This window comes from Tursiops truncatus, chromosome 6 (assembly GCF_011762595.2).
Source record: "Tursiops truncatus isolate mTurTru1 chromosome 6, mTurTru1.mat.Y, whole genome shotgun sequence".
In the NCBI taxonomy this organism is placed as follows: domain Eukaryota; kingdom Metazoa; phylum Chordata; class Mammalia; order Artiodactyla; family Delphinidae; genus Tursiops; species Tursiops truncatus.
In genome coordinates, this window is record NC_047039.1 from 115,085,299 (window position 1) to 115,107,581 (window position 22,283).

The 22,283-nt window shown below is 59.0% G+C and overlaps 2 protein-coding genes across 34 annotated transcripts in view; one reads left to right on the forward strand and one right to left on the reverse strand.

The window, feature by feature from the left end:
* Positions 1-269: 269 nt before the first annotated feature.
* On the forward strand, positions 270-10,332 carry NOXA1 (NADPH oxidase activator 1). 3 transcript variants are annotated; one of them, XM_033859202.2, is made up of 13 exons: positions 270-694; positions 2,560-2,642; positions 3,507-3,615; positions 4,617-4,751; positions 5,728-5,835; positions 6,784-6,893; positions 7,089-7,132; positions 7,602-7,734; positions 8,841-9,003; positions 9,478-9,632; positions 9,759-9,887; positions 9,978-10,092; positions 10,194-10,332. In XM_033859202.2, exons 1-13 carry the CDS (start codon positions 518-520, stop codon positions 10,320-10,322), a joined length of 1,590 nt encoding a protein of 529 aa, XP_033715093.1. In that variant the 5' UTR covers positions 270-517; the 3' UTR covers positions 10,323-10,332. The 3 variants fall into 3 exon arrangements, with proteins under 3 accessions (XP_033715093.1, XP_033715092.1, XP_033715094.1); XM_033859201.2 differs by lacking the exon at positions 7,089-7,132 and having other exon boundaries at positions 6,784-6,843; positions 7,505-7,734; XM_033859203.2 differs by lacking the exon at positions 7,089-7,132 and having other exon boundaries at positions 271-694; positions 6,784-6,843; positions 7,505-7,734; positions 9,773-9,887.
* A 232-nt stretch (positions 10,333-10,564) lies between these two features.
* NSMF (NMDA receptor synaptonuclear signaling and neuronal migration factor) overlaps positions 10,565-22,283 on the reverse strand; it is a 32,093-nt gene continuing 20,374 nt past the window's right edge. For 9 of the 31 annotated variants that reach the window (XM_073806876.1, XM_073806875.1, XM_073806899.1 and 6 more), the window contains 5 exons: positions 13,616-13,758; positions 13,415-13,532; positions 12,706-12,856; positions 11,089-12,581; positions 10,565-11,014 (listed from right to left, as the gene is read on the reverse strand). In XM_073806876.1, the coding sequence (XP_073662977.1) occupies positions 10,572-11,014; positions 11,089-12,581; positions 12,706-12,856; positions 13,415-13,532; positions 13,616-13,758 (2,348 nt within the window). In that variant the 3' untranslated portion in view covers positions 10,565-10,571. Of the gene's footprint in view, positions 11,015-11,088; positions 12,582-12,705; positions 12,857-13,414; positions 13,533-13,615; positions 13,759-22,283 lie in introns of those variants that run through there. The other 22 variants (XM_073806897.1, XM_073806891.1, XM_073806885.1 and 19 more) reach the window with 22 other exon arrangements.

The window sequence follows — 22,283 nt, forward strand, 5'->3', positions numbered from 1 at the left end:
GGCGGAAGTCCAGAGGGGCGGGGTTGACTCGGGGGGAGGAGCCGGGCCTCTGTTTGGGGGCGCGGTTAGTCCGGAGGGGCTGGGGCTGGGGAGGAGCCGGGAGGCAGGCTAGGGTCTTGGTCAGGCCGGTGGGGCGGGGCCGGCTTGGGAGAGCCTCCAGGCCGCCGTTTGGGGGCGTGGTCAGTCCGGGGGCGGGGCTGACGGGGTGGGGCCGCTCTGCCGCCAGGGGGCGCCGTGGGCCTCAGGAGGCCTGGCCCACCTGGCGCTCCCCGGCCCGCCCCGCCCCTCACCGAGTACCTGGCGCCCGTGTCGGTCCCCGACCCTCCCGTCCTCCTCAGCGGGCCCCCGCAGCCCCACGCCGGTCTCCGGATCCCGGGGCCCCTGCTCCGCGGTCCTCGGCCCCCAGCCACCCCACCGGACCCGTGACGGGACCCCCAACGCCGCCGGCCGCGCCCGCCGCGCTCCGGCCAGGAATCTCCGACTTCCGCCGTGGGGCCGGGCTGGTGTTCACGTCGCCATGCCCTCGCTCGGGGACCTGGTGCGCGACTGGCACCGGGGCGCGCAGGCCGTGGCGCGTGGGGACTGGGACTACGCCCTGCGCCTCTTCTCGAGCGTCCCGGAGCCGCCCGCCAGGATGAGCTTCAACGTGGGCTGCGTGCACCTGCTAGCCGGGGACCCGGAAGCCGCGCTGCGGGTGAGCCAGGGGCCCGACAGCCTGCGCCCCCAGGGTTGGTCGCAGAGACCCCACCCCTGGGGGACGCTGCCCTCTGGCCCTGGGAGGATCGATGAGGGGTGGGATAGAGTCCCAGCTGCAGGGGTGAGCCCAGGACCCCTGCCCTTCCTCCCTGATGGCCACCTGAGGATGTCTCCCCAGGTCCGCCTCCGTGAACACCTAAGCAGGGGAGGCCTGTGTGGGCAGGGGACCCCAGCGGAGCTGAGTCTGGGCCGGGATGGGGGTGCAGGGCTCTGGCACTGCCTCCACTGTGTGGTGACCATGTGCCAGGCTCTGCAGTTTTGGGGAACGGCCGGGATGAACACTGGCTCAGGTGCTCTTGGCCGAGGTGCTAACATACCCGCAAACGGGCTCGAAGCTGGATGGGGCTGGGAAGGGGCACCCAGGGTGTAGGGTTTGGGCTGGGCCTTCTGCAGACACCTGTGGTGATGGCCAGGAGGTAAGGCTTCTGGTTGCTGCCCAAACCCCAGATCTGAGCGCTCACCTGTCTCCCACCCACTCCCCAAAGCAGAACCAAGAGCTGGGGTACACATGGGCGCACACACACGTGCCTCCGCCGAGGGGCCGGCAAGGCCACTCTCCGCCCTTCAAGCCCCCAGGTTTATTACGGTGGTGCGCGCTTCACGGGTGACAACAGAAAGCCAGCAGCACACCGAATCCCCCTCGGGAAGAGCCGGGCTCCCACGTTGTTCAGGCCATCAGTGACAGCTGCCGAAAACGTGTTCAAGGGACCTACCCTGTCATTCTTCACATCTGTGTATGAATCTACAGTTATCTCAGCAGCAATGTCAGTGTTAAAATGTTATCCAACAAGGGGGGTGCGATCACTGGACACCATGGAATCAGCAGTGTGAGGCCAATCCAGTCACCACTTCCTCTAAACCGTGATTTAACCAGAGGGAGGGGACAGAAGTTCTGCGCAGAGGGGTGTGAGTGTTAAATTCGCCTCCACCCTAACCGCAGACGGAGTAGCAGAGGCATGTTTTTTGGAAATTTTTTAAAAAGCAGATGGAACGGCTACAATTAATAAAACTGGTTGTCTCCGAGGACCTGGACAGGGTGAGAAGGGTGTAGCTGGGAATGCAATCTGTTGCCCTACGGAAGCTTCGATTTCGCTGCTCTGTGTGGCAGGACAACAGACGGGTTTCCCTAGAGCTGAGTGGCCACGTCAGTACTGTGTGCGGACCCTCAACCTCGGGTCAAACTCACTTCAACAAGCCCCCCACTTGGCCATGACACCGATCCAGTTGCCTGGATTTAACTTGATAGCTGCTGTATGCCCCCCTCTTGCTTGTGTTTAACTGGTGGCTGCTGTCCTCCTTAGGAACAGATGATGTCATCTCTGAGTCTAGTTTCAGGAAGAGCTGTGTTTTACACACATGTTAAGACTTCAGCGTTTTTGCTCTTTCTGATTCTAATAGATGAGAAGTGCGTCAATTTGTACAAACTACCAAAACTAGGATTTAAAAAAGACAAAAACCTTGCATAACTCCCCCCCCCCAAAGGTAACTATTATTAACGCGATGAAGTGTTTCCTTGTCCTCATGGTAAACAGGTTGGTTTGTGCTGCCACCGAACTGCCCCTGAGTGCATCGCAGGGCACCTTGGGAGCCCAGGCGGCTTTGGGTTGTGGCCGTGACGCGTGCGCCCAGCCTCAGACCCAGAGGCCCCCTGGGTGGGCGCGGGAGACCTTCTCCTGCAGGTGGCCATGATGGGGGCCAACACGATTCCTTGATCCATTGCTGGGCATCCGCCTGGACCGCATCTGTGACACAGGAGTGACGGGGTTACAGACCTGGGTGTTCCATGGGCATTTTTGTCCCCAGGCATTTGACCAGGCAGTGACCAAGGATGCCTGCATGGCTGTCGGCTTCTTCCAGCGAGGAGTGGCCAACTTCCAGCTGGGGAGGTGAGCACAGAAGTGCCCTGTTATTTCTCTGATGGCCCTTTGGCTCTGCAGAGCCCTTTCCTGTGTTCCTCTCTGCCCACGGGTCATCTCCTCTTACTCACCCCTCCTGGGCGGCCCCAGGGGAGGCCAGGAACGGGATGCTGTGGTCGTGCGGTGGCAGAAGCAGCGTAGGGCCACACCTTGACCCATGGCTCTTCACGGGGTTCAGGGGACCACAGAGTGCTTGCGCCGGCTTCCCCTCCTTTGCTCCTACATCCCTGCTGTAGCCGGGACAGCGCGATTATACCCGTTCTGCCCACGTGGAAACCGAGGGCAGGGCTGGAGGAGTGGTGCGTCCCAGGACATGGAAGTGATGGGGGTCCTCCCTAGCCACCCGGCCCTCGGCGCCCGGCCCTTCCCAGAGAAGAGATCCGGGCTGCAGGACAGGCCCAGCCCCCACAGAAGGTCCCCTTGGGGGCAGGTGGGCTCTGGGGGAGACCTCCTCTTCTCATCGACCAAGGAGCCTTCCTGGGGGCGATGGGGATTCTGGTGGGGGCTGGGGAGCTTCCAGCGGGGCTCTGCATGGGGAGGCCCGTGGGGTGGGGCCCGAGAAGCAGGCAGGACACGCCCAGGGCACTCTGTACACCGAGGTTTGGGAGAGGGTCTGGGGTACGGGCAGGGGAGCGAGGCGCCCAGAGGACAGAGCTGGAGCCCCACGTGCTGCTCAGCCCGTCTGTGTGTGGACCCCCTGTGTTGAGACCTGGGTGACCACCGGGGCCTCCACCACTGCAGCAGGAGCTGGGGCAGCGTGGGGCTGGGCGAAGCTCCGCCCCCTGCCCTCTGGCAGCTGAGGGCCTCCACGCCAGGCTCCCCTGCCGCCCACAGGTTCCGGGAGGCCCTGTCCGACTTCCAGCGGACCCTGGCACAGCTGAGGGGCAACGCCGCCATCGACTACACCCAGCTGGGCCTGCGGTTCAAGCTGCAGGCCTGGGAGGTGGGCGTGCGGGGAGCGGGACGCGGCTGGGCACTGGGGGTGCTGTCTGTGGGCAGGCGGCCCAGGTGGTCCTTCCAGGCCGCTCGTCCTGAAGACCCCATCCTCCGGGTCCCGCTGTCTTGTCACTGTCACAGCTGGGGCCGTGTTGACTCAGGTGCTCCCTCTGGCCAGAGGGGCCCCCAAATCCCACCGGGGGGTGCAGGGGAGAGTCAGAGGTCAACGAGAGGTGACAGGCTGGGCGGGGGCTGGGCCGAAGCAGGCCTGACTGTGGGCCCCTGGCATCCCCGCCCTGGGGTTCTCGCTTGGCGCCGTTCCTGGCCTCCTGGGGCGGGGTGGGCACTGATGGAGCGGCTTAGGAGGAGCGCCCATGCGCTCCCAGAAACGTGCTGCCTCGGAGCCCCTGGGAACCAGCTGTGTCCCAGTAAGCCAGCCGCGGGGGACGTCCCGCCGGGGTGGCCCCGGCCCAGGGCACTGTGTGCAAGGCGGGCTGTGGGAGTCGGCCGGCCGTGACCCCAGCAGGCCATGTGACAGCAGCTCTGGGAGCGGGACAGAGACTGCCGCGGGTGAGCGGTCCGCACCCTCCGCCCTCGGCTCCGGGGAGCGTGGCCACTTGCTGCTGCTTCGCACATCCAGCCCAAAGCGTCCTTCCACACGGGGGGAGGGGCGGGCGGAGAGAGGCCTTCCTCAGACAGCACCCCAGACTCCTGGGGGCTCAGTAAGCAGGGCAGCACGGGGAGGAGGGGGTCAGGCCAAATGCAGGATGGGGCTGCGAAGGCCGAGAGGCTGCGTCCAGAGATGGGAGGTCCGCCTGACATTCAGAGCAGAGAAGCAGGGAGGGCTGATCCGCTCCGCCTGGGGGTCTGGGGAATGAGGCCTGCGGGGCAGAGCCGGCCCCGGGGCAGAGCCAGGTGTGGGACCAGGCGGTGGGGCTGGGGGCAGAGCTGGTGGGGGTGGGGCTGGGGGGCGTCCTGGGCCTGCCGTCACCCCCGCCTCACTCTCAGGTGCTCTTCAGCGTGGCTGCAGTGCAGAGCCAGCTGGGGCTCTGGGCGGAGGCCACCCACAGCCTAGAGGAAGCCATCTCCAAGGGGCCGGAAGGGGCCCGCGATGACCTGGACATCGCCCTGGGCCAAGTGCAGGTGAGGGGCAGGTGAGGGGGCAGGTGAGGGGCAGGTGGGAGGTAGGTGAGGGGGCAGGTGAGGGGCAGGTGAGGGGGCAGGTGAGGGCAGGTGAGGGGGAAGGTGAGGGGGAAGGTGGGGGCAGGTGAGGGCTGGTGAGGGGAGGTGAGGGGGCAGGTGAGAGGGAAGGTGAGGGGAGGTGAGGGGAAAGGTGAGGGGAGGTGAGGGGGCAGGTGAGGGGAGGTGGGGGGAGGTGAGGGGGCAGGTGAGGGGCAGGTGGGAGGCAGGTGAGGGGCAGGTGAGGGGGCAGGTGAGGGGAGGTGAGGAGAGGTGAGGGGGCAGGTGGGGGGCAGGTGAGAGGTGAGGGGGCAGGTGGGGGGCAGGTGAGAGGTGAGGGAGCAGGTGGGGGCAGGTGAGAGGTGAGGGGGCAGGTGAGGGGAGGTGAGGGGGCAGGTGAGGGGCAGGTGGGGGGCAGGGGAGGGGCAGGTGAGGGGAGGTGAAGGGGCAGGTGGGGGGCAGATGAGGGGAGGTGAGGGGGCAGGCGGGGGGCAGGTGAGGGGGCAGGTGAGGGGCAGGTGGGGGGCAGGTAGGCAGGTGAGGGGAGGTGAGGGGGCAGGTGAGGGGAGGTAAGGGGGAAGGTGGGGGCAGGTGAGGGGAGGTGAAGGGGCAGGTGAGTGGCAAGTGGGGGGAAGGTGAGGGCAGGTGAGGGGGAAGGTGGGGGGCAGGTGAGCAGAGCCAGACTCCTAAGCTGACTCAGGTAGCTTGCCCAGCCCATAGCCTGCAGTTTGGGGCTCACATCTGTCCGGCCCCCAAGACTGACTATATGAGCTGAAGAAACTTCTGGAGGGAGGCAGCCTATGTGCCCAGGTGTGGGCTGGACTCCCCATGGGCTATGGGAAGTAGGTGACAGGGCCAAGCCGTCCCTTCTGCTTTGAGGCTCCTGCAGCCTCAGGCCTGGCCCAGTGCTCAGGTCTGCATTGTCTGGACCCCCCTCCAGAAACAGGCCCCCCTGCAGCCTCGGCAGGTCCCCAGGGGTGAGGTCTTCCGGCCGCACAGGCGGCACCTGGAGCACCTGGAGCCCGTGGATTTCTTGGGCAAGGCCAAGGTAAGGGAGGGGTAGCTTCTCGCTTCTCAGGCCCCAGGGGCTCAGGGGCCAGCAGCACCCAGCAGGCCGCAGAGCGGCGGGCAGCCAGGCCCCTGCTGAGCTCACACCGTGTCCCGAGCTTCCAGGCTGAGTTCACAGGGACACCCGCAGGCTGAGTTCACAGGGTCATCAAGGCCTTGGTGGGTGGACAGAGGACACAAGGCTCCTGGGGCAGGCAGCAGTGTTTCCAAATGGGGCTCACAGATCTGGGTCTTGGAACCTGGCGGTGAAGCCCACCAGAAGCTGCTGAGGACCCCCAAGGTGGTGCCGAACCTGCCTACCTCCGCCTTCGACTCGCTCTTCTGGCCTCAGCATCTCCTGGGTTTTGTGTTTCTGTGTCCTCCCTGCATCTCTGCCTCAGAGAGCAAGACCCTGGGGAGGCCCGAGGCAGGCTGGCCTGGGCCACCTCTGCCCACCCTGGGTCAGGGCAGGGCAGCAAAGTCACAGGATGATGGGGAGCAGCTCGCCCCAAAGGCGGGAAAGGAGGTTCCCTGTGCACAAAGGAAGATGCACTCTGCTTTCCAGCTGGTGGCCCTCAGCCAGGCCTGACACCCCCCCGGTCACCCGAGGGCTAGGTGTCGTGCGTCTTTGCCGGAGGGCTGCGTGGAGGAGGGGGCTCTGAGCTGCATTAATCCATCAACTTGGAGTCCTGTTATCACAGGAGATGACTGCTTCTAAGAAACAAGAATATTTTAAAGGTTGTACGAAAAATAAGTTAAAATGATCAGCACAGATGTTTTCCTTCTTCGAACATATTTTTCCCACCTCCCTGCCCCCACCACGTGGTCCAACGTCTTTGGGCCAGGCTTGGGCAGCATCCCCTGGGCAGATGGGAGACTTCGGGGTTCAGAATGGGCAGCGAGGGCTGGGCACCCCTGACTCGGCCGGCCCCTTGCTGTCCCTCCGCAGGTGGTGGCCTCCGCCATCCCTGACGGCCCGCACGAGGACGCCCGGCCTCAGCAGCCACAGGTGGGTGGGCAGCCTTCCGGCCACCTGACTTCTCCTCTGACGTTTTGCAGGTGGGGCCTTCCAGACCATTACTCTTAAGGATGCCTTAAACCCTCCCCGCGGGCTTCTCAACGTCTTTCTGATCTAAACGTGGGGGGCGTCCCATCCCGGGAGAGAGCCAGTGAAAACTGTGCAGCCTTGCCCCCCAGCCCCCGACGCTCCGTGGGGTCTGCATCCTGAGGAGGGGGGTCACTGTGTGCCCACAGGGTCTCTACGCACATGGTGAAGCCAGGCCTGGGGCTGCCGAACGGTAGGAAGGGGCCGTGGCCCCCCACTCTTCTTCCCCTGTCGGCAGAGCCCCTTTGCAGGCCCAGTGTGGCCACTCCGGGCCAGGGGCCAGGTGGCTGTGTCCCCTTTCTGGACCGGCTGGAGCCCCGGTGCAGGGCGAGGGGTCCCGCCTTGCTCAGCCCTCCCTGTGCCCCCGTTTGTCCTGAGCCTGTTCTGCTCCTGGGGAAAGAGCCTGCCTGCCCCTCACTGAAGCTCTGCTCAGGCCTGGCGGTGGGCACCAGAGGCACCGGGGTGGGGTGCAGGCTGGGCTGCAGGCCGACGGGAGCAGCCCTGCCGGCCCCGCCAGATGCAGCCTCACAGGTGGTGGTCCGACTGGGGTGCTGTTTGTTTCCAGCTCAGGGCTCTCCTAGGCCCACCTTTCATGGAGGACCTCGACCTCTGTGCTGGCTGGGTGAGGCCTGAGAACGAGGACCCCTCCCCCTTCCCTCCAGGGCCCGTGACACAGGCCCCTCCAGACCTGGTACCCGCTGTGGCCCCAGGACGCCCCTTGATGCGGAGATGGAGGTCAGCTCTGGCCAGGCTGGGCGGGCTGACCACGGCACACTGGTCACCAATGATGAGCAGGTGGGTGAGCCCGGGCAGGGCAGGCAGGGGCCGTAGTATTTGGAGGACCCCCGCCCCAGGCTGAGCTTCGGGACCAGCCACAGCTGGGCCCTGCAAGGGTCTCAGGGCAGGGCAGGTGGCCTCATCACCGGCTGGGGGATAGAGATTTGGCTTCCTCAGGCAGGCCAGGGCCTTGGCGGGAGCCAGCCACAGTGACCGGACGCCATAGGTCAGGGACACACTGCTGCTCACGTGTGCACAGACAGGAGCCTGGGTGTCTGCTCGCCACCCTGGGCCCGGCAGAGGCCTGCAGCCCGTGCGTCATAGCCATGAGGCTCCCACCCCTCAGCTGGGGCCCCCGGCCTTCCTTTTTGGACATGGGACTCCCCGAGATGCCCCAGGCACTGGGAGAGGCCGAGGAAGGGAGGGGCACAGGGTTCTCCTGGGCAGGTGTGCCGGGAGCACGGAGAAGGTGGTTACATTTCACATTCAGTTTATCAAAGGACTCAGTTTAAAACGAGACGGTCACTTCACTTCCTCTTTCACTGATGTCCAGCTAACTCGGTGGACAGTTGGTGCCCTTGAAAGCCATCCATCACAGCTGGGCTTGACGAAACCCCGTGGCCCTGAGTTCACATACTGGGCGTTCGAGCACTTGACCCTCCTGACGGTGGGCAACAGCTTCCTAATTATTTAAACAGCTGACAAGTCTGATAAGAATCTAAACACTCCGTTTACAAACTTAGTCCAACTTTCAGATCCCACCTGAAATCAGCATCTGAGTCAGCTGGTCGGTGTGGCCAGGACTGGGGCCCTCTGGGGTTTCTGCCGCCCCTCAGCACACCCACTGCTTAGGGTCCCAACAAGGGTGAAGTCCAGCGGGTCCCTGGCTTCGGTCCCCAGCCCCCAGGGTCACCGGGAACCCCAGCTGGAGCTGCCGCCTCCTGGTGGGCCAGGGGAAGACGGATTGGTGCCCACAGTGCAAGGTGGCCTGTCTGTAGTCTCCAGGCCTATAGGGACCTGGTTCATGCCCCGGATTCACCTCCAACGCCGTTAGATTTGTGGCCTCCTGCCTGGCCAGGCTGTCTTGCAGGCCATGCCCCTCACCACTGGCTCTGCTTGGACAGTGTCTGGGCACCGCCCCTGACGAGCTCCAGGCCCAGGGAAAGCTACCTCCACCCTCAGGGCCCCACCCCGGCCTCAACCCCACCCCGGCCCGGCAGAGCCCCAGCCTGCGGCTTCCCTTGCAGAAGCCTCACGTGGAGCAAGTTGGCCAGTGGGTCCCTCCAGGTGAGGCGCCCTGAGCAGCTGGTAGTGGGAGGGCACTTTGTGGAGGGAGCCCCAGGCAGGTATCTGGGCGGGGCTGGGAGCAGCCTCTTTGTCCTCCAGGGAGGAAGCTGGTGGGCTTGGGGCTCCCGGTGGTGTCAGCATCTCCTCTACTCCGACACGTTCTACTCTGGGGGTCGGTAGCCACCGGAGTCCCTGACTCCTCCCCGCTCCGCAGGGCTGCTGGTGGCTGGGGGGCTGGGCCCTGGCTCCTCTGAGGATCCTGCAGGCGCTGGGGTAAGAGGCACTGGCTCTCATAAGGGATGAGGGGCTCCAAGGCCAGACCCCATCCTCCGAATGCCTCTAGGGACCCCAGCTAAAGAAGCCTCACGAGTCCAGAGCCCCAGCCCCTCCCACCCTCCCGGTCCCTGCCCTGCCCCCTGGCCTGAAGCCCACCCTGGCAGTCCTGGGCACACAGATCTGGGGCCTTGGACCCAGGGTGTGGCTGCAGGGGGCCCCGAGTCCTTGGTGACCTTCACAGTGCAGTGCACCTTCACCCTGGCCCTGAGGGCCCCGAGAGGAGCTGACCTGTCCAGCCTGCGGGCCCTGATGAGCCAGGCCCTCCCTCTCCAGGCCCAGAGTGGGCAGCTCAGGTGAGCTGGAAAGCCGGGTGGGAGGGCTCCAAGCTGGGCACCTATTAGTCCCGGCCCTGGGAGAGGCTTTTGAGGTCAGAGGTCAGCACCCTCCCTAAAGCCCCTGCCCGCGCTGCCCACTCTGAGGCATCTCTTTGCAGTTACCGAGACCCTAGTGACAGCAGGGGCTGGGTGCCCCTCACCGGGGAGGAGGCACTGCAGAGGGCCTGGCGGGGCGCGGCTGCCGGCTCTGGGGAGCTGCGGCTACGGTGCCAGGTGAGCCGGGGCGGGAGGCGGCCTGGGGCGGGGATGTCCAGCCCTTCTCTCCGTGCCGAGCTTACCCTACAGCCCTCCCCGCTGCCGCAGGGAGTGGGCGGCCGGCCTGTCCTCTACCAGGTGGTGGCCCGGCACGGCTACTCTGCCCAGGGGCCCGAGGACCTGGCCCTGCAGCCCGGAGACACGGTGGACGTCTTGTGCGAAGGTAGAGCTGGCACTGCCCCCGCCCCCCATCGCCCTGCCGGGGCCCCGGGGCAGACGCGGTGTCTGCGAGCGGATGTGGTGATGCCCTGACGCCCCCTGCAGTGGACCAGGCGTGGCTGGAGGGCCACTGTGACGGCCGCGTCGGGATTTTCCCCAAGTGCTTCGTGGTCCCGGCCGGCCGGCGCACATGAGGAGCTTGGCGCTAAGGAGTCTGTGGCAAGGAGGGTTTAATAAAGGCGATCTTCCCCCCAAGGTGTGGTCCGTCTTCTGGGCTTGGCCACTGAGGGGACCTGACTGAGGCTTCCGAGGGTGTGGGGTGGCCACTCCGGGAAAAGCCCACAGAGCCTGAACACTGGCTCTGTCAGCTCCTGGAGAGGCCAGGGCCCGCTGCCGGCCCCTCCCAAAGAGCCGGCCCCCTCTACCTCCAGCAGTCACCCCTACCTCCAGGCTTGGCCTGGCCCTGAACCCGTAGGTCTGCAGTCACACAGCCCTGAGGGCTGCAGGGGTCGCGATGGCCCAGCCCTCGTGCAACATGGGAAACCTGCTGGGGCGCCGGCACCTGAAGGCCATGGTCGGGGCCACGGTACAGCCTCTGTGGCCAGAATGACCCCAATGGCAAAAGGGGGCCATGTGACCACGGGGCCAGAGCCCACAGGGCGAGCCTTGGGGGTCGGGGCTCAGGAAGGCTCCGGCCAGCTCAGGCCTCTGCCTTCCAGCACCAGGTGGCAGCCAGCCTAGTCCCGGAGCCAGAGCTGCACCACAGTGGCCCCGAGAATGGCCGTGAGGGTCAGCACCAAAAAGACGACTCCGGCCACCCAGACGCCATAGCTCTGTGCCCGCCACTGGGCGGGCGCCTCGGCTGGGATCAGGCTGGTCAGGTTCAGCATGTAGCCCAGCGTCCAGCCGATGTCGGTGCCACCGGCCTGCGGGCCACACGGCCGGTCAGGCTGCAGGCAGCGGCCCGAAGCCCCAACCCCCTCTCGCCCTGAGCCGTCACCTGCTCGCGGAACTCGATGCCGCCCCAGGTCTCCTGGCTGAACCCGTAGCCCTCGAGCAGGAGTGTGAGGATGTACAGGCCCGAGGCACAGTAGTCGCGCAGCTGGCCGTCCTGCCCGGGCGAGCTCGCCTCCACCTGGGGGCCCGGGAGGCCAGGAGCCCCATGAGGCCTCACCTCCTGGGCCCCCAAGGCTGGCGCCCCTCGGAGGCGTGCCCCTGAGTCTCCTGCCTGGAGCCCCCCAGCCCCCCGGCCACACTGCCTGGGACGGGGTCCCCGCTCGGTGGGGTCTGCAGCCCAGGGAGCTGGGGCCCAGGTGAGGGGCGGGCGGCCCGCATCCACCCACCAGCTTCCAGGGCCTCTGGCAGAACTCCCAGATGGTGGCATTGGCCGTGGCCAGCGGCGGCCTGGAGGTGAGGTTCAGGAAGTGGAAGGTGTGGTAGAAGTTGGAGAAGGCCTGGGGGAGGGGGTGAAGTGCCCGGCAGGGCGCAAGGCGGGGGCCCAGGATGAGCCAGGTTCCGCCCCGCCCCACCCCGCCCCACCCCACCTGGGGTCCCAGGCTCCCCAAGGGCCCCCTGGGGTCGGGCCCTGGGGCCCCGAGGGGAAGCTTGGCCCCGAGGGCAGGCCGCAGGGGCTCACGTAGAACTGTCCCCGCACGGGGGGCTGGTAGACGCTGTCGAAGGCGCAGTCTCCTCGGCCGTCGCAGCTGGAGAAGTTGAAGAGACCCCGGATGGCGGCGACACAGGCCCCGGGGTTCCCCGTCCCCTCCACAGTGAGGTTCTGGCCGAGGTCTCGGGGGGCTGCGGCCTGGACGCAGGGCGACCCGTACAGGGGGGCCAGGGCCAGCGTGCCCCGGTAGCCGCTGTGGTAGCAGGGGTGACGCACCAGGAGGCTCGGGCTGCTCTGCGGGGAGGGTGGGGGCACCTCTGAGCACCCGCCTGGCAGGGTGCCCCGCCCCCCTCCCGCAGAGCAGCCCACCTGCACCAGCCCGGCCAGGAGCCGGTTCAGCATCTGGTCGCGCCCGAAGCAGAGGTAGCTGTGGGTGTAGACGCTGTGTTCTGTGCCATAGAGGCGGAAGGTGGCCTGGGCGGTGGTGTCCAGGATGGGGCCCCCAGGCACAAAGGTGATCTGGGTGGAGGCCCCACCCATGTCCAGGGCGCCCACCAACGTCCCCTCCAGAGGCTGGATCCATTCTCCGGAGAAGGAGTACTGACCACAGACAGGGGGCACTGAGTCCTGGGGCCGCGATGACCCCCCCGAGTGCCCCTCCCACCCGGGGGCCGGCCACGATGACCCCCCCCGGGCGCCCCTCCCGCCCTGGGGCCGTCTGTGGCACCTGCACCAGCAGGCCCAGGACGTAGTTGATGGTGACCCAACCTAAGGCCCCTTCGTCCTGCCCAGCCAGGAGCTCAGCGCCCCAGAAGGCCACAGGAGACCGGCTCAGGGCCTGGCTGACCGCTGCGAAGACGTCCTCCGCCTGAGAGCTGTTCTTCTGGCTGCGCGGAGAGGACAGGCCGCTGGAGCTGGCAGAAGCCACCCCTCCCCCATCCCGCCTGAGCAGGACCACAGCTCTCACGCTGCACCCCAGGGACGCGTGCGGGCCCGCGCCAGCCCCCACACCTGAGCAGCCTCATGCCGCCTGTGGCCCCCAGGAACATGGGCGTTTGCTGACGCTTGGCCTTTGGGATCAGTGCCAGCGCCTCCTCCAGGCAGCCCTGCAGGCTCTCGCCAGCCTGTGCAGGGTCAGAGGCGTAGGAAGAGATGCCAGGCCCTGAAACACACCACCACAGGACAAGGCTCCAGGCCCCGAAGGAAGCTGAGCTGAAAAGCAGCCCCCGAAGATGCATCATGACCCTCGGAGCCTGCAGACGGGACCGTATCTGGAAAAAGGGTCTTTGCAGATGTCCTTAAGTTAGGGATCTTAAGATGAGATCACCCTGGATTCCCCAGGTGGGCCCTGAAACCGACTGGCCTCCTCACAAGAGACAGAAGAGGGAGATTTGAGACACACGGGAGAGGCCACGTGAAGTCCGAGGGAGAGGTTGGAGGGATGCCACGTCTGGAGCCCCAGGAGCTGGAAGGGTTTGTTTCGGGTCTCTGCGGGCTCAGGCAGGACAGATCCAGAGCCCTGGCCCGGCTCCCACTGACCGGCTGGGCACCCTGGGGCAACTCACTGAACCTCTCTGAGCCCCTTTTCTTTAGGCTGATTTGCTACTGCCCAGCTCCAGCCTGTGGCACTTCCCAAACCTCCACCCAGCTGGGAACCCCAGCCGGGCAGCGGCTGGCAGCTCCCAGCACCCGTCCACCGCCGACGGAACTGCCCACTGACCTTTCGCCCGGCAGGCCAGGGCCTGGCTGACCACACCTGTGTCATTCTCCTTGTTTGCCAGCCACTGATACACAAAGAGTGATGTGTGGGAGGACCCAGCGTCGAACACGATCCCGAACTGGGAGTGACACCAGGGTCAGGAGGGCGTAGGGGCCGTCACGGCCCAGCCCAGCCTCCCCTGGGTGGGGTCTGGGGGCACACCTTGGTGTCTGCAGGCAGGAGGACGTTGGTGGCCTCCACCAGGAAGAGAATGAGCGTGGTGAGGCCTGAGACCGCTGCAGCCCCCAGCAGGGCTGTGAAGGCCCGTTCCTTCCATGTCAGCCCCATGGGGGTGGGACTGGCACCTGTGGGGTTGGCAGCAGTGAGCACCCAGACTCTGCTGCCTGCAGATGCCGCTGCCCTGGAGAGCCCCTCGGTCCTCCCCGGGGCTCAGACAGCCCACCCCGGCTGGGTCGATGGGCAGGACTAAAGACCACGCCGGAGAGCCAGGCTACGCATGGTGTCACAGCGTCACAGGGGCCGGCAGGGGCCGGGCACCGGGACGCCCTGTCTGGCGACAGGCTAGGCTGCAACACACAGCAATGAGGAGGTCCCGGAGACCCCCTTTCTAGTGCCACGCCGGGGCCCAGCAGAGCCACCCCCGTGTGATCTGCCAGCCCCACTGCCCGCACCCTCCCAGGACCCCAGCTCCCCTCCCGTCCCCCGCAGGATAAGGAGCCCCAGATCCACAGTGAACTCCGGGAACCCAGGGCCCCACCTCTCCCACCTACCTGGCTCCTCCCTGCAGCCCTCACCCCAGGCCTCTCCCAGGACAGTTTTCTAAGAGTCCTGGGGTCAGGCCTGAACTCGGTGGGGACAGCTGACCGACTGCCTGGATGTCTAATTGTTGCCAAGCAGGTCAGCGGGTCCCGGGAAGCACGGTTTCTCTACTGAAGGACCTGAAGGCTGAGGGGTTCTGAACAGATTCATCTGGTTTCTGTTTAAAAACCCAACCTCGGGCTTCTCGGATCTGAACCTTTTCACTTGGCCCCATGACGATCCCTCGCAGCCGGCCCAGGCTGACCCAGGAATGTGGTTTGCACGGGGCCACGGCACCAGCTCAGTGGCTGAGGCCTCTGCAGGGCCCTCTCCAGCCCCCAAACGTCCCTGAGCGGAGACCCACGCACACGAGGTCACCAGGGGCCTCGGGCCAGTTGCCACCACTGTCCAAAGGAAATGGTCTGAGGTCTGCAGAGCTTTGAGGCTCATGGACTTTGTGCGGCATCAGTATCCCCGCAGGAATGCGGCTGTTCCCAGGGGGCGTCCGCCTCTCAGGGCGAATGCAGGGCCCTGGGCTCCAGGCGGCCCGTCTGCGTCATGATCCCATTTTAAGGAGGGAAGAGCGAGGCTCAGAGAGGACGGGTGATCTGCTCGAGCCGCCGCCAGGCCAGGCCGGACGGGACCCAGCCTGTGTCCCCAAAAGCACGCTGGCCACAGGCCACTCACAGAGACAGACCAGTTACAGGCAGGGCCAGGGACACCGGTACCCCCCTCACACCCCCCTCCAGGGCGTGTAGCACCCTGAGCCCCCAGCCTGAGCCCCCAGTGGGTGGGCAGAGAGGCTGGGTAGACTCCACACAGAGCACGCCCTCAGGACCGGTCAGCACCCCCAGACCAAGACGGCCCCTCACCTGGGCTGGTGGGTAAGCAGTGGCAGCAGCGTGGAAGCTGGCCCGTCTGTCGCCTCTCAGGCACCTGCCAGGTGCCGTCCCGCCTCTGCCCGCCACCCGACCCTGGTCACCGCTCCCCTGAGCCCGGGTCCGCTGTCAGGCAGGTGACGAGCCGCTGCTGCCTGCCCCCACCTGGGGTCACCACCCCCGGCCAGGGTGGTCCCCTCCGAGGCTGCTCAGACTTTGCCCTCCGACCCCGCCCTTCCCCAGTGGGAGGACGGTGCCAGTGCTCAGGCGAGGGGCAGGTCAGCGGAGTCAGGTGACTGGAAAGGGCCCAAGGCCGAGGGCTCGGCCAGAGCAAAGGCCCGGAGTCAGGACCAGCTGTGGTCCCATGAGGAGGGCGAGAGTCAGCCCCAGTCGAGTGGTTTGGTGGTTTGCAGGCGTGCGGTGAAATTGCCCCTTTTTGCGCACACAGATCTATTTGTGTGACCCCGGCCACCGCAACCAGATCCGCCCAGCCCAGCCCCGGCCCCCCCACCCCACTGGCTCTCCTCGCTGAGGTTTTGTCCTCGGGAGGGGGTCTCAGAGATGAATTGAGCCTGGCTTCTTCGCCTCAGCTTGAGACCTGAGGCCCAGCATCTCCCCCATGCCCACGTGGAGACCGGCTGCTCTGATGAACCGTTTGCTGAACCCCCGGTGCTGGAGGCATCGGGGTTCCCGCTCTCCGACTGTGAAAAGCTGCCGTGGACATTCATGCACGAGGCTTCGCCGGACCTGTGCTTTCGCTCCCACCCCGGAGACAGACTGCTGGGTTTAACTCGATGCAAAACTGCGCAGGCGTTCTCTAGCGTGAGACAGCCGGTCTCTCTGCGTCCTTCCAGCGTCCGCGTCACAACTTTCCATTTCAGCCGGTCTGGCCGATGCCGGTCCAGCCTCACTGTGGCTTCAGTTTGCACCAAGGGCTGAGGATGCCGAGAGCCTCCCCACGCGCTTTTTGCACTCGTGTGTCCTCTCTGGTCACGTGGCACATCTTTTGGTTGGATTGTTTGACTTATTCCTGCTGAGTTTGGAGAATTCTTTATATATTCTAGGTGCAGCCCCTCCTCCTGGATGAGGTTTGCAAGTATTTTCTCTCAGTCCGTATCTTATCTGAACAGTGTATTTCACAGAGCAAATTTTAAAATTCTTGATGAAGCCAAATTTATCCGTGTGGTTTTCTGTGGATGGTCTTTTTGTGTTGTTACTAAGAACTTTTTGCCTAACCCCTGGTCATGAAGAATTCTTTCTCCTCAAGTCTCTTAGTTTCATGATGTAACTTGATCTATGAACCATTTTGAATTATTCTTTGTAAGATGTGTGGCTTGGTCAAGTCCACCTCCTCTGCATGTGGACGGCCAAGGCACCGGCACTGGGTGTTGAAAAGACCATCCTTTCTCAGGAAGATGTGGTACATATATACAATGGACTATGACTCGGCCATCAAAAAAGAAGGAAATAATGCCCTTGGCAGCAACATGGATGGACCCAGAGATTATCATACTGAGCGAAGTAAGTCAGAAAGAGAAAGACAAATACCGTATGATATCACTAACATGTGGAATCTAAAATATAGTACAAACCAACCTATCTATGAAACAGAAACTGACTCACAGACATAGAGAACAGACTTGCGGTTGCCAAGGGGAAGGGGGAGTAGGGAAGGGAAGGAATGGGAGTTTGGGGTTAGCAGATGCAAACTATTATATACAAGATGGATAAACAACAAGGTCCTACTGCATAACACAAGGAACTCTATTCAGTATCCTGTGATAAACCATAATGGAAAAGAATATGAAAGAGAATATATATGTGTGTGTGTGTGTGTGTATAAATAACTGAGTCACTTTGCTGTGCAGGAGAAATTAACACAACATTGTAAATCAACTATACTTCAACAAAATTAAAAAAAAAAAAAGGATGGGGGCTTCCCTGGTGGCCCAGTGGTTAAGAATCTGCCTGCCAACGCAGGGGACACGGGTTCGAGCCCTGGTCCGGGAGGATCCCACATGCCTCGGAGCAACTAAGTCCGCGAGCCACAGCTACTGAGCCCACGTGCCACAGCTACTGAAGCCCACGCGCCTAGAGCCTATGCTCCACAGCAAGAGAAGCCACCGCAATGAGAAGCCCACACACTGCAACAAAGAGTAGCCCCTGCTCACCACAACTAGAGAAAAGCCTGTACGCAGCAATGAAGACCCAATGCAGTCAAAAAAATAATTAAATTTTAAAAAGAGAAAGGACCATCCTTCCTCTGTGGAACCCTCTGCACCTCTGTACGATGGGCCATGTTTGTGAGGGCTCATTTCTGGACATTCTATTGGGATTCTGTCCCCAATTCTGTCTTGATTATGCAGCCACACAGTAAGTCTTTTTTTTTTTAAAGATGTGGGGTTTTTTAAATAAATTTATTTATTTACTTATTCATTTTTGGCTGTGTTGGGTCTTCATTGCTGCGCACGGACTTTCTCTAGTTGTGGCGAGCGGGGGCCACTCTTCATTGTGGTGCGCGGGCTTCTCTTTGCGGTGGCTTCTCTTGTTGCCGAGCACGGGCTCTAGAGCGCAGGCTCAGTAGTTGTGGTGCACGGGCTTAGTTGCTCTGTGGCATGTGGGATCTTCCCGGACCAGGGCTCAAACCCGTGTCTCCTACATTGGCAGGCGGATTCCTAACCACTGCACCGCCAAGGAAGTCCCCACAGAGTAGCCCTTAATATTGTGCAGTACGAGTCCTCCAACTTCAATCTTCTTTTTCAAAATTGTTTTAGCTATTCTAGTTCCTGTGCCCTTCCATATAAATTTTATAGTCAGCCCCTCTTTATGTACAAAAAAATTCTCCTGAAACTTTTATTGGCGTTATATAATCAGTTTGTGGAGAATTGATATCTTTACAGTTTTGAGGCTTCCAATCCCTGAACACAATTTCTCTTCTCTCTAGTTAGTGTTTAGGTCTTAAAATTCTTTTCGTCAGCATTTTTCTAGTGTTCAGAACCATGACCCAGTACATGTTTTGTTAGATTTATACCTAGGTATTTCATTTTTGTGGGGAGCTATGGTACTTTTAAAAACTCAGTTTTCAATTGTTCATTGGTGGTGAGTAGATGCAATTGGTCTCTGTGGTTGACCTTGTACCCACCACCGTGCTAAGCCCACCTATTAGCCCCAGGAGTCTGTAGATTCCCTGGAGTTTCTGACGCAGACAGTCGCGTGGTCTGTAAACAGGACAGCGGCATCTCCTCCGCTCGTGTGTGGCTCTTCTTCCTTCTCACCTACTGCCCTGGCAAAGACCCCCGGGTGCATGAAGTACGGTGATGACTGCACACCTCAGCCTTGTTCCCAGGCTGAATCGTCGTCCACCACGAAGCACGGTGTTAGTTGTAGGTGCCATGCGATGCCCTTTGTCAGGGTGCGGAAGTTCCCCCTGGTTCGCTAGAGTTTTCGTCACAAATGAGCGCTGTATTTTGTCACGTGCTGTGTCTTCATCCTTTAACGTGTTCAGGTGACGTTTCTTCTTTGGACACTCAGTGTGGTGATACACACTGACTGACTTTCCTAAATACTGCACCAGCCGTGCATTCTCAGGATAAGTTTCACTTGGCTGTGGTGCATCGTTTTCTTTATATTTCACTGGATTTTGTTTGTTAACACAGTCAGGTCTCATTATTTGTGGATTTTGTATTTGCAGTTTTGCTTACTAACCTCAAAATTGTTTTGTGATTCCCAAATCAATACTTGTAGCGCTTCCGTGGTCATCTGTGGACATGAACAGAGCAGCAAAAAGTTTGAATGACTCGATGTGCACGTCCTCAGCTGAGGTTGAGCAAGGCGACACTGCCTTCTTGTTTCAGCTCTTGCTGTAAACAAGCGTCCTTTTCACGGTCTGTTTCGTGCCGTGTTTTTTGTGCTTTTGTGCTTTCAGGAACCTGAGCCTCTATCTCCCCTGGGGAGCAGTGGTTCGGTGTTGGCTAACTTGGAGTTTGCAGTGACTTCATAGAACAGAACTACTTCAGAGAATAAGAATAATTGTATCTGTTGAGGGTTTTTGCAGCTATGTTCACAAGGGTTTGTTGTTTTCTTTTCAGTGCTGGTTTCAGTACTGGGGTGATGCTGGACTGGTAAACGAGTTGGGAAGTTGTCCTTCCCCTTTTATTTCCTGGAAGGGATTTGTAGACTTTGTATTTCTTCTTTAAATGTTTAGTGTAATTTGCCAGTGAAACTATGAGACTTTCTTTTTCAGAAGATATTTAACTATAGATTTAATTTCTTTAGTAGTAATAGGGCTATTCAGGCTATCTAGTTCATGCTGAGTGAGTTTTGGTAGCTTGTGGCTTTTGAGGACTTGGTCCGTGGCACTCCAGCTATTGAATTTATGTCAACAGAGTTATTCAGAGCATTCCTTTCCTATCCTTTTGTGATGTCTGTAGTGACAGACCTCTTTCGTTCCTGATACTGGTAATTTGTGTCTGCACTTTTTTTTTTTTTTTTGCCAGTGTCGCTAGAGGTTTATCAATTTTACTGATCATTCCAAAGAATCAGCTTTTTCACAATTTTTTTCTATTGTTTTTTGGTTTCCACATTCTTTTGATTTTTGCTCTTATATTTATTTTCCTTCTTCTGCATGACTTGGGTCTATATTGCTCATCATTTTCTAATTTCTTGAGATGGAAATTTAGATTATTGACTTGAGACCTTTCTTCTTTTCTAATGTAAGCATTTGTACTATAAATTTCCCTCTAAGCACTGCTTTAGCTGCATCTCTCAAGTTTCTTACATGCTGTATTTTAATTTCATTCAGTTCAAAATATTTTAAGTTTCCCTTAAGACTTCCTCTTTGATCCGTGGATTATTTAGGATTGTGGTGTTTAATTCCCAAGTGATTAAAGATTTTCCTGACATTTTTCTCTTATTGATTTCTACTCTAATTCTATTATAGTCAGACAACATGCTTTGTATGTTTTTGATGATCTTAAATTTGCTAAGGTTTGTTTTTTCAGATCAAGCTATGCTTTATTTTGGTGAATGTTCCATGTGCACTTGAGAAGAATATACATTCTGTTGCTGTTGTGTGGAGTGTGCTGTAAATATCATTATGTCCAGTTGGTTGATAGTATTGTTCACTTATTTTATATCCTTGCTGGTCTTCTGTCTACTAGTTTTATCTGTTACTGAGAGAGAAGTACTGCTGACTCCAACTGTAATTGTGGATTTGTCTATTTCTACTTTCAGTTGTCAATTTTTGCTTCAAAACTTTTTTCTATTAAAGCTCTGTTTTCAGGTGCCTACCTTTAGAATTGCTATGGCTTCTTGAAGAATTGTCCCTTTTTTCAATATGCAATGTCCCTCTTTATCCCCGGTAATTCGCTTTGCTCTGAAGTTTATGTTGTGTGATATTAACAAAACCACTCGCTCCTGTCTTCTTTTGATTAGTATTTGCATGGTATATCATCTTTCATCCTTTTACTTTAATCTACTTTATCATTATATTTGAAGTAAGTTTCTTGTAAACAGATTTAGATATTGTGATTTATAATGAGAAATATATATTTGGTCTTCATCTGTCTCTGGTTCTCAGTTCCTAAAACCCTTGCACTTTCCTAGGCTATGAGAGAAATCCATTTACACCTAGTGTAATATGGATAATTTGAATTTGGTAATTCAACTGGTATTTGGCAATTCAATTCAAAATGGTACTTTGAATTTAGGTCTAGCATTTTATTATTTTGGTGGTTTTTTTTCTTCATTCCTCCTTTCCCCTTTCCTGCCTTCTTTTGTGTTATTTGAACATTTTTTTTCATATGCCATTAAAATTTTTCTCTTATGATTTTGACTATATCTGTTTTGTATAATATTTTACTGGTTTTTCTAGGGAATTCAAAATACATACATCACTTTCTACAGTCTGCTTGTAATCAGTGTTTACCACTTCAGTTGGAGACCACGTTGGTCTCTTTTCTCCCCACCTTTCACGTTATAGTTGTCTTATACATCACACTGACATTGAAATCCCCCCAGACAATGCTGTAACTTTTGCTTTCATTGTCCAACATATTTTAAAGAACTTGAGAGGAGAATAGTCTATGATATGTATCACTTCTGTTGCTCTTCCTTAATCCTGGTGTTCCAAGTTTCCTTCTGGTATCATTTGATTTCTGTCTGAAGAATCTCCCTTAACTGTCCCTTTAGAGCAGGTCTGCTGCCTACAAATTCTCTTAGTTTTCCTTCACCAGCACAGCTCAGCCAATGAAAAGTCACTGTACTTCCAACTCCCAGTTTCCTCCAAAGGACTCTTTGTTTAGAACAGCCCCTCCCAACTCCTCCTTCTCCTCTATAAAAGAAAGTTCCTCTCCTTTGTTCTCCGAACTTACCTGTGGTACACCACAGATTGTGTACCTTGAATTGCAATTCTTTGCTGTTCTCAAATAAACCATTTGTGCTGGTAATATAACTGATGGTTTCATTGATTTAGGTCAACATTACTTGGTGTCAGAAGAGGGACCCAGAGAAGACCCCTAAGAACTCCACGGCAGTGAGCAAACAGGTGTGGACTTGCAGAGCCTATCGAGCTCACTACTTTCTTGCTGAGCCTGGAGTTTGAGGGTTAAGTTTTCTCCAGGGTTCAAACCCCACTCTTTTTGTGTTTTGAGGCTCTCCAGGCTTTATTTGAGATCTGCTTTTTTTGGAAGACTTCATCCTTTCTTTACAGGCTTTGTCCTTTCTGAGAGTACCTGTTTGGCCTGTCTCTTGAAATAAGGCTGTTCCTACTGAAACTGCACTGCTAAGCCTTTGGTCCAATTCCTTTGGAACTGGGTTATTCCTATAGGAACTGTGCTGTTTAAAAATTTATTTCCTTTGCTCTAGAGAAAAAACTCTAAGAAAAGGGATCCCAGCAATCTAAATGTTTTGACAGTGCCCCCTCCACCCCCTTCAACCAGTTTTATGTTTAAAAACTGTGGTCCTTCCTTAGGCACATTTCTTTTTTTGTCTGTTTGTGGTTTGGGGGTTTTTTTTGGCCGCACCATGTGTGGCTTGTGGGATTTTAGTTCCCTGACCAGTGATTGAACCCAGGCCCTTGGCAGTGAGAGCACAGAGTCCTAACCACTGGACTACCAGAGAATTCCCTCTCATGCACATTTCTAATTAAATGGACCAACTTAACCCAAAGTAGTTTATAACACTGATGGTCATTA

What these genes read in the sequence shown, in the direction of transcription:
- NOXA1 (XM_033859201.2), top strand. Translation starts at nt 518, where the DNA reads ATGCCCTCGCTCGGGGACCTGGTGCGCGACTGGCACCGGGGCGCGCAG. An exon ending in GCCAACTTCCAGCTGGGGAG is followed by an intron (nt 2,643 to 3,506) that starts GTGAGCACAGAA and finishes TGCCGCCCACAG; the next exon opens with GTTCCGGGAGGCCCTGTCCG. An exon ending in CCCGGCCTCAGCAGCCACAG is followed by an intron (nt 6,844 to 7,504) that starts GTGGGTGGGCAG and finishes GTTTGTTTCCAG; the next exon opens with CTCAGGGCTCTCCTAGGCCC.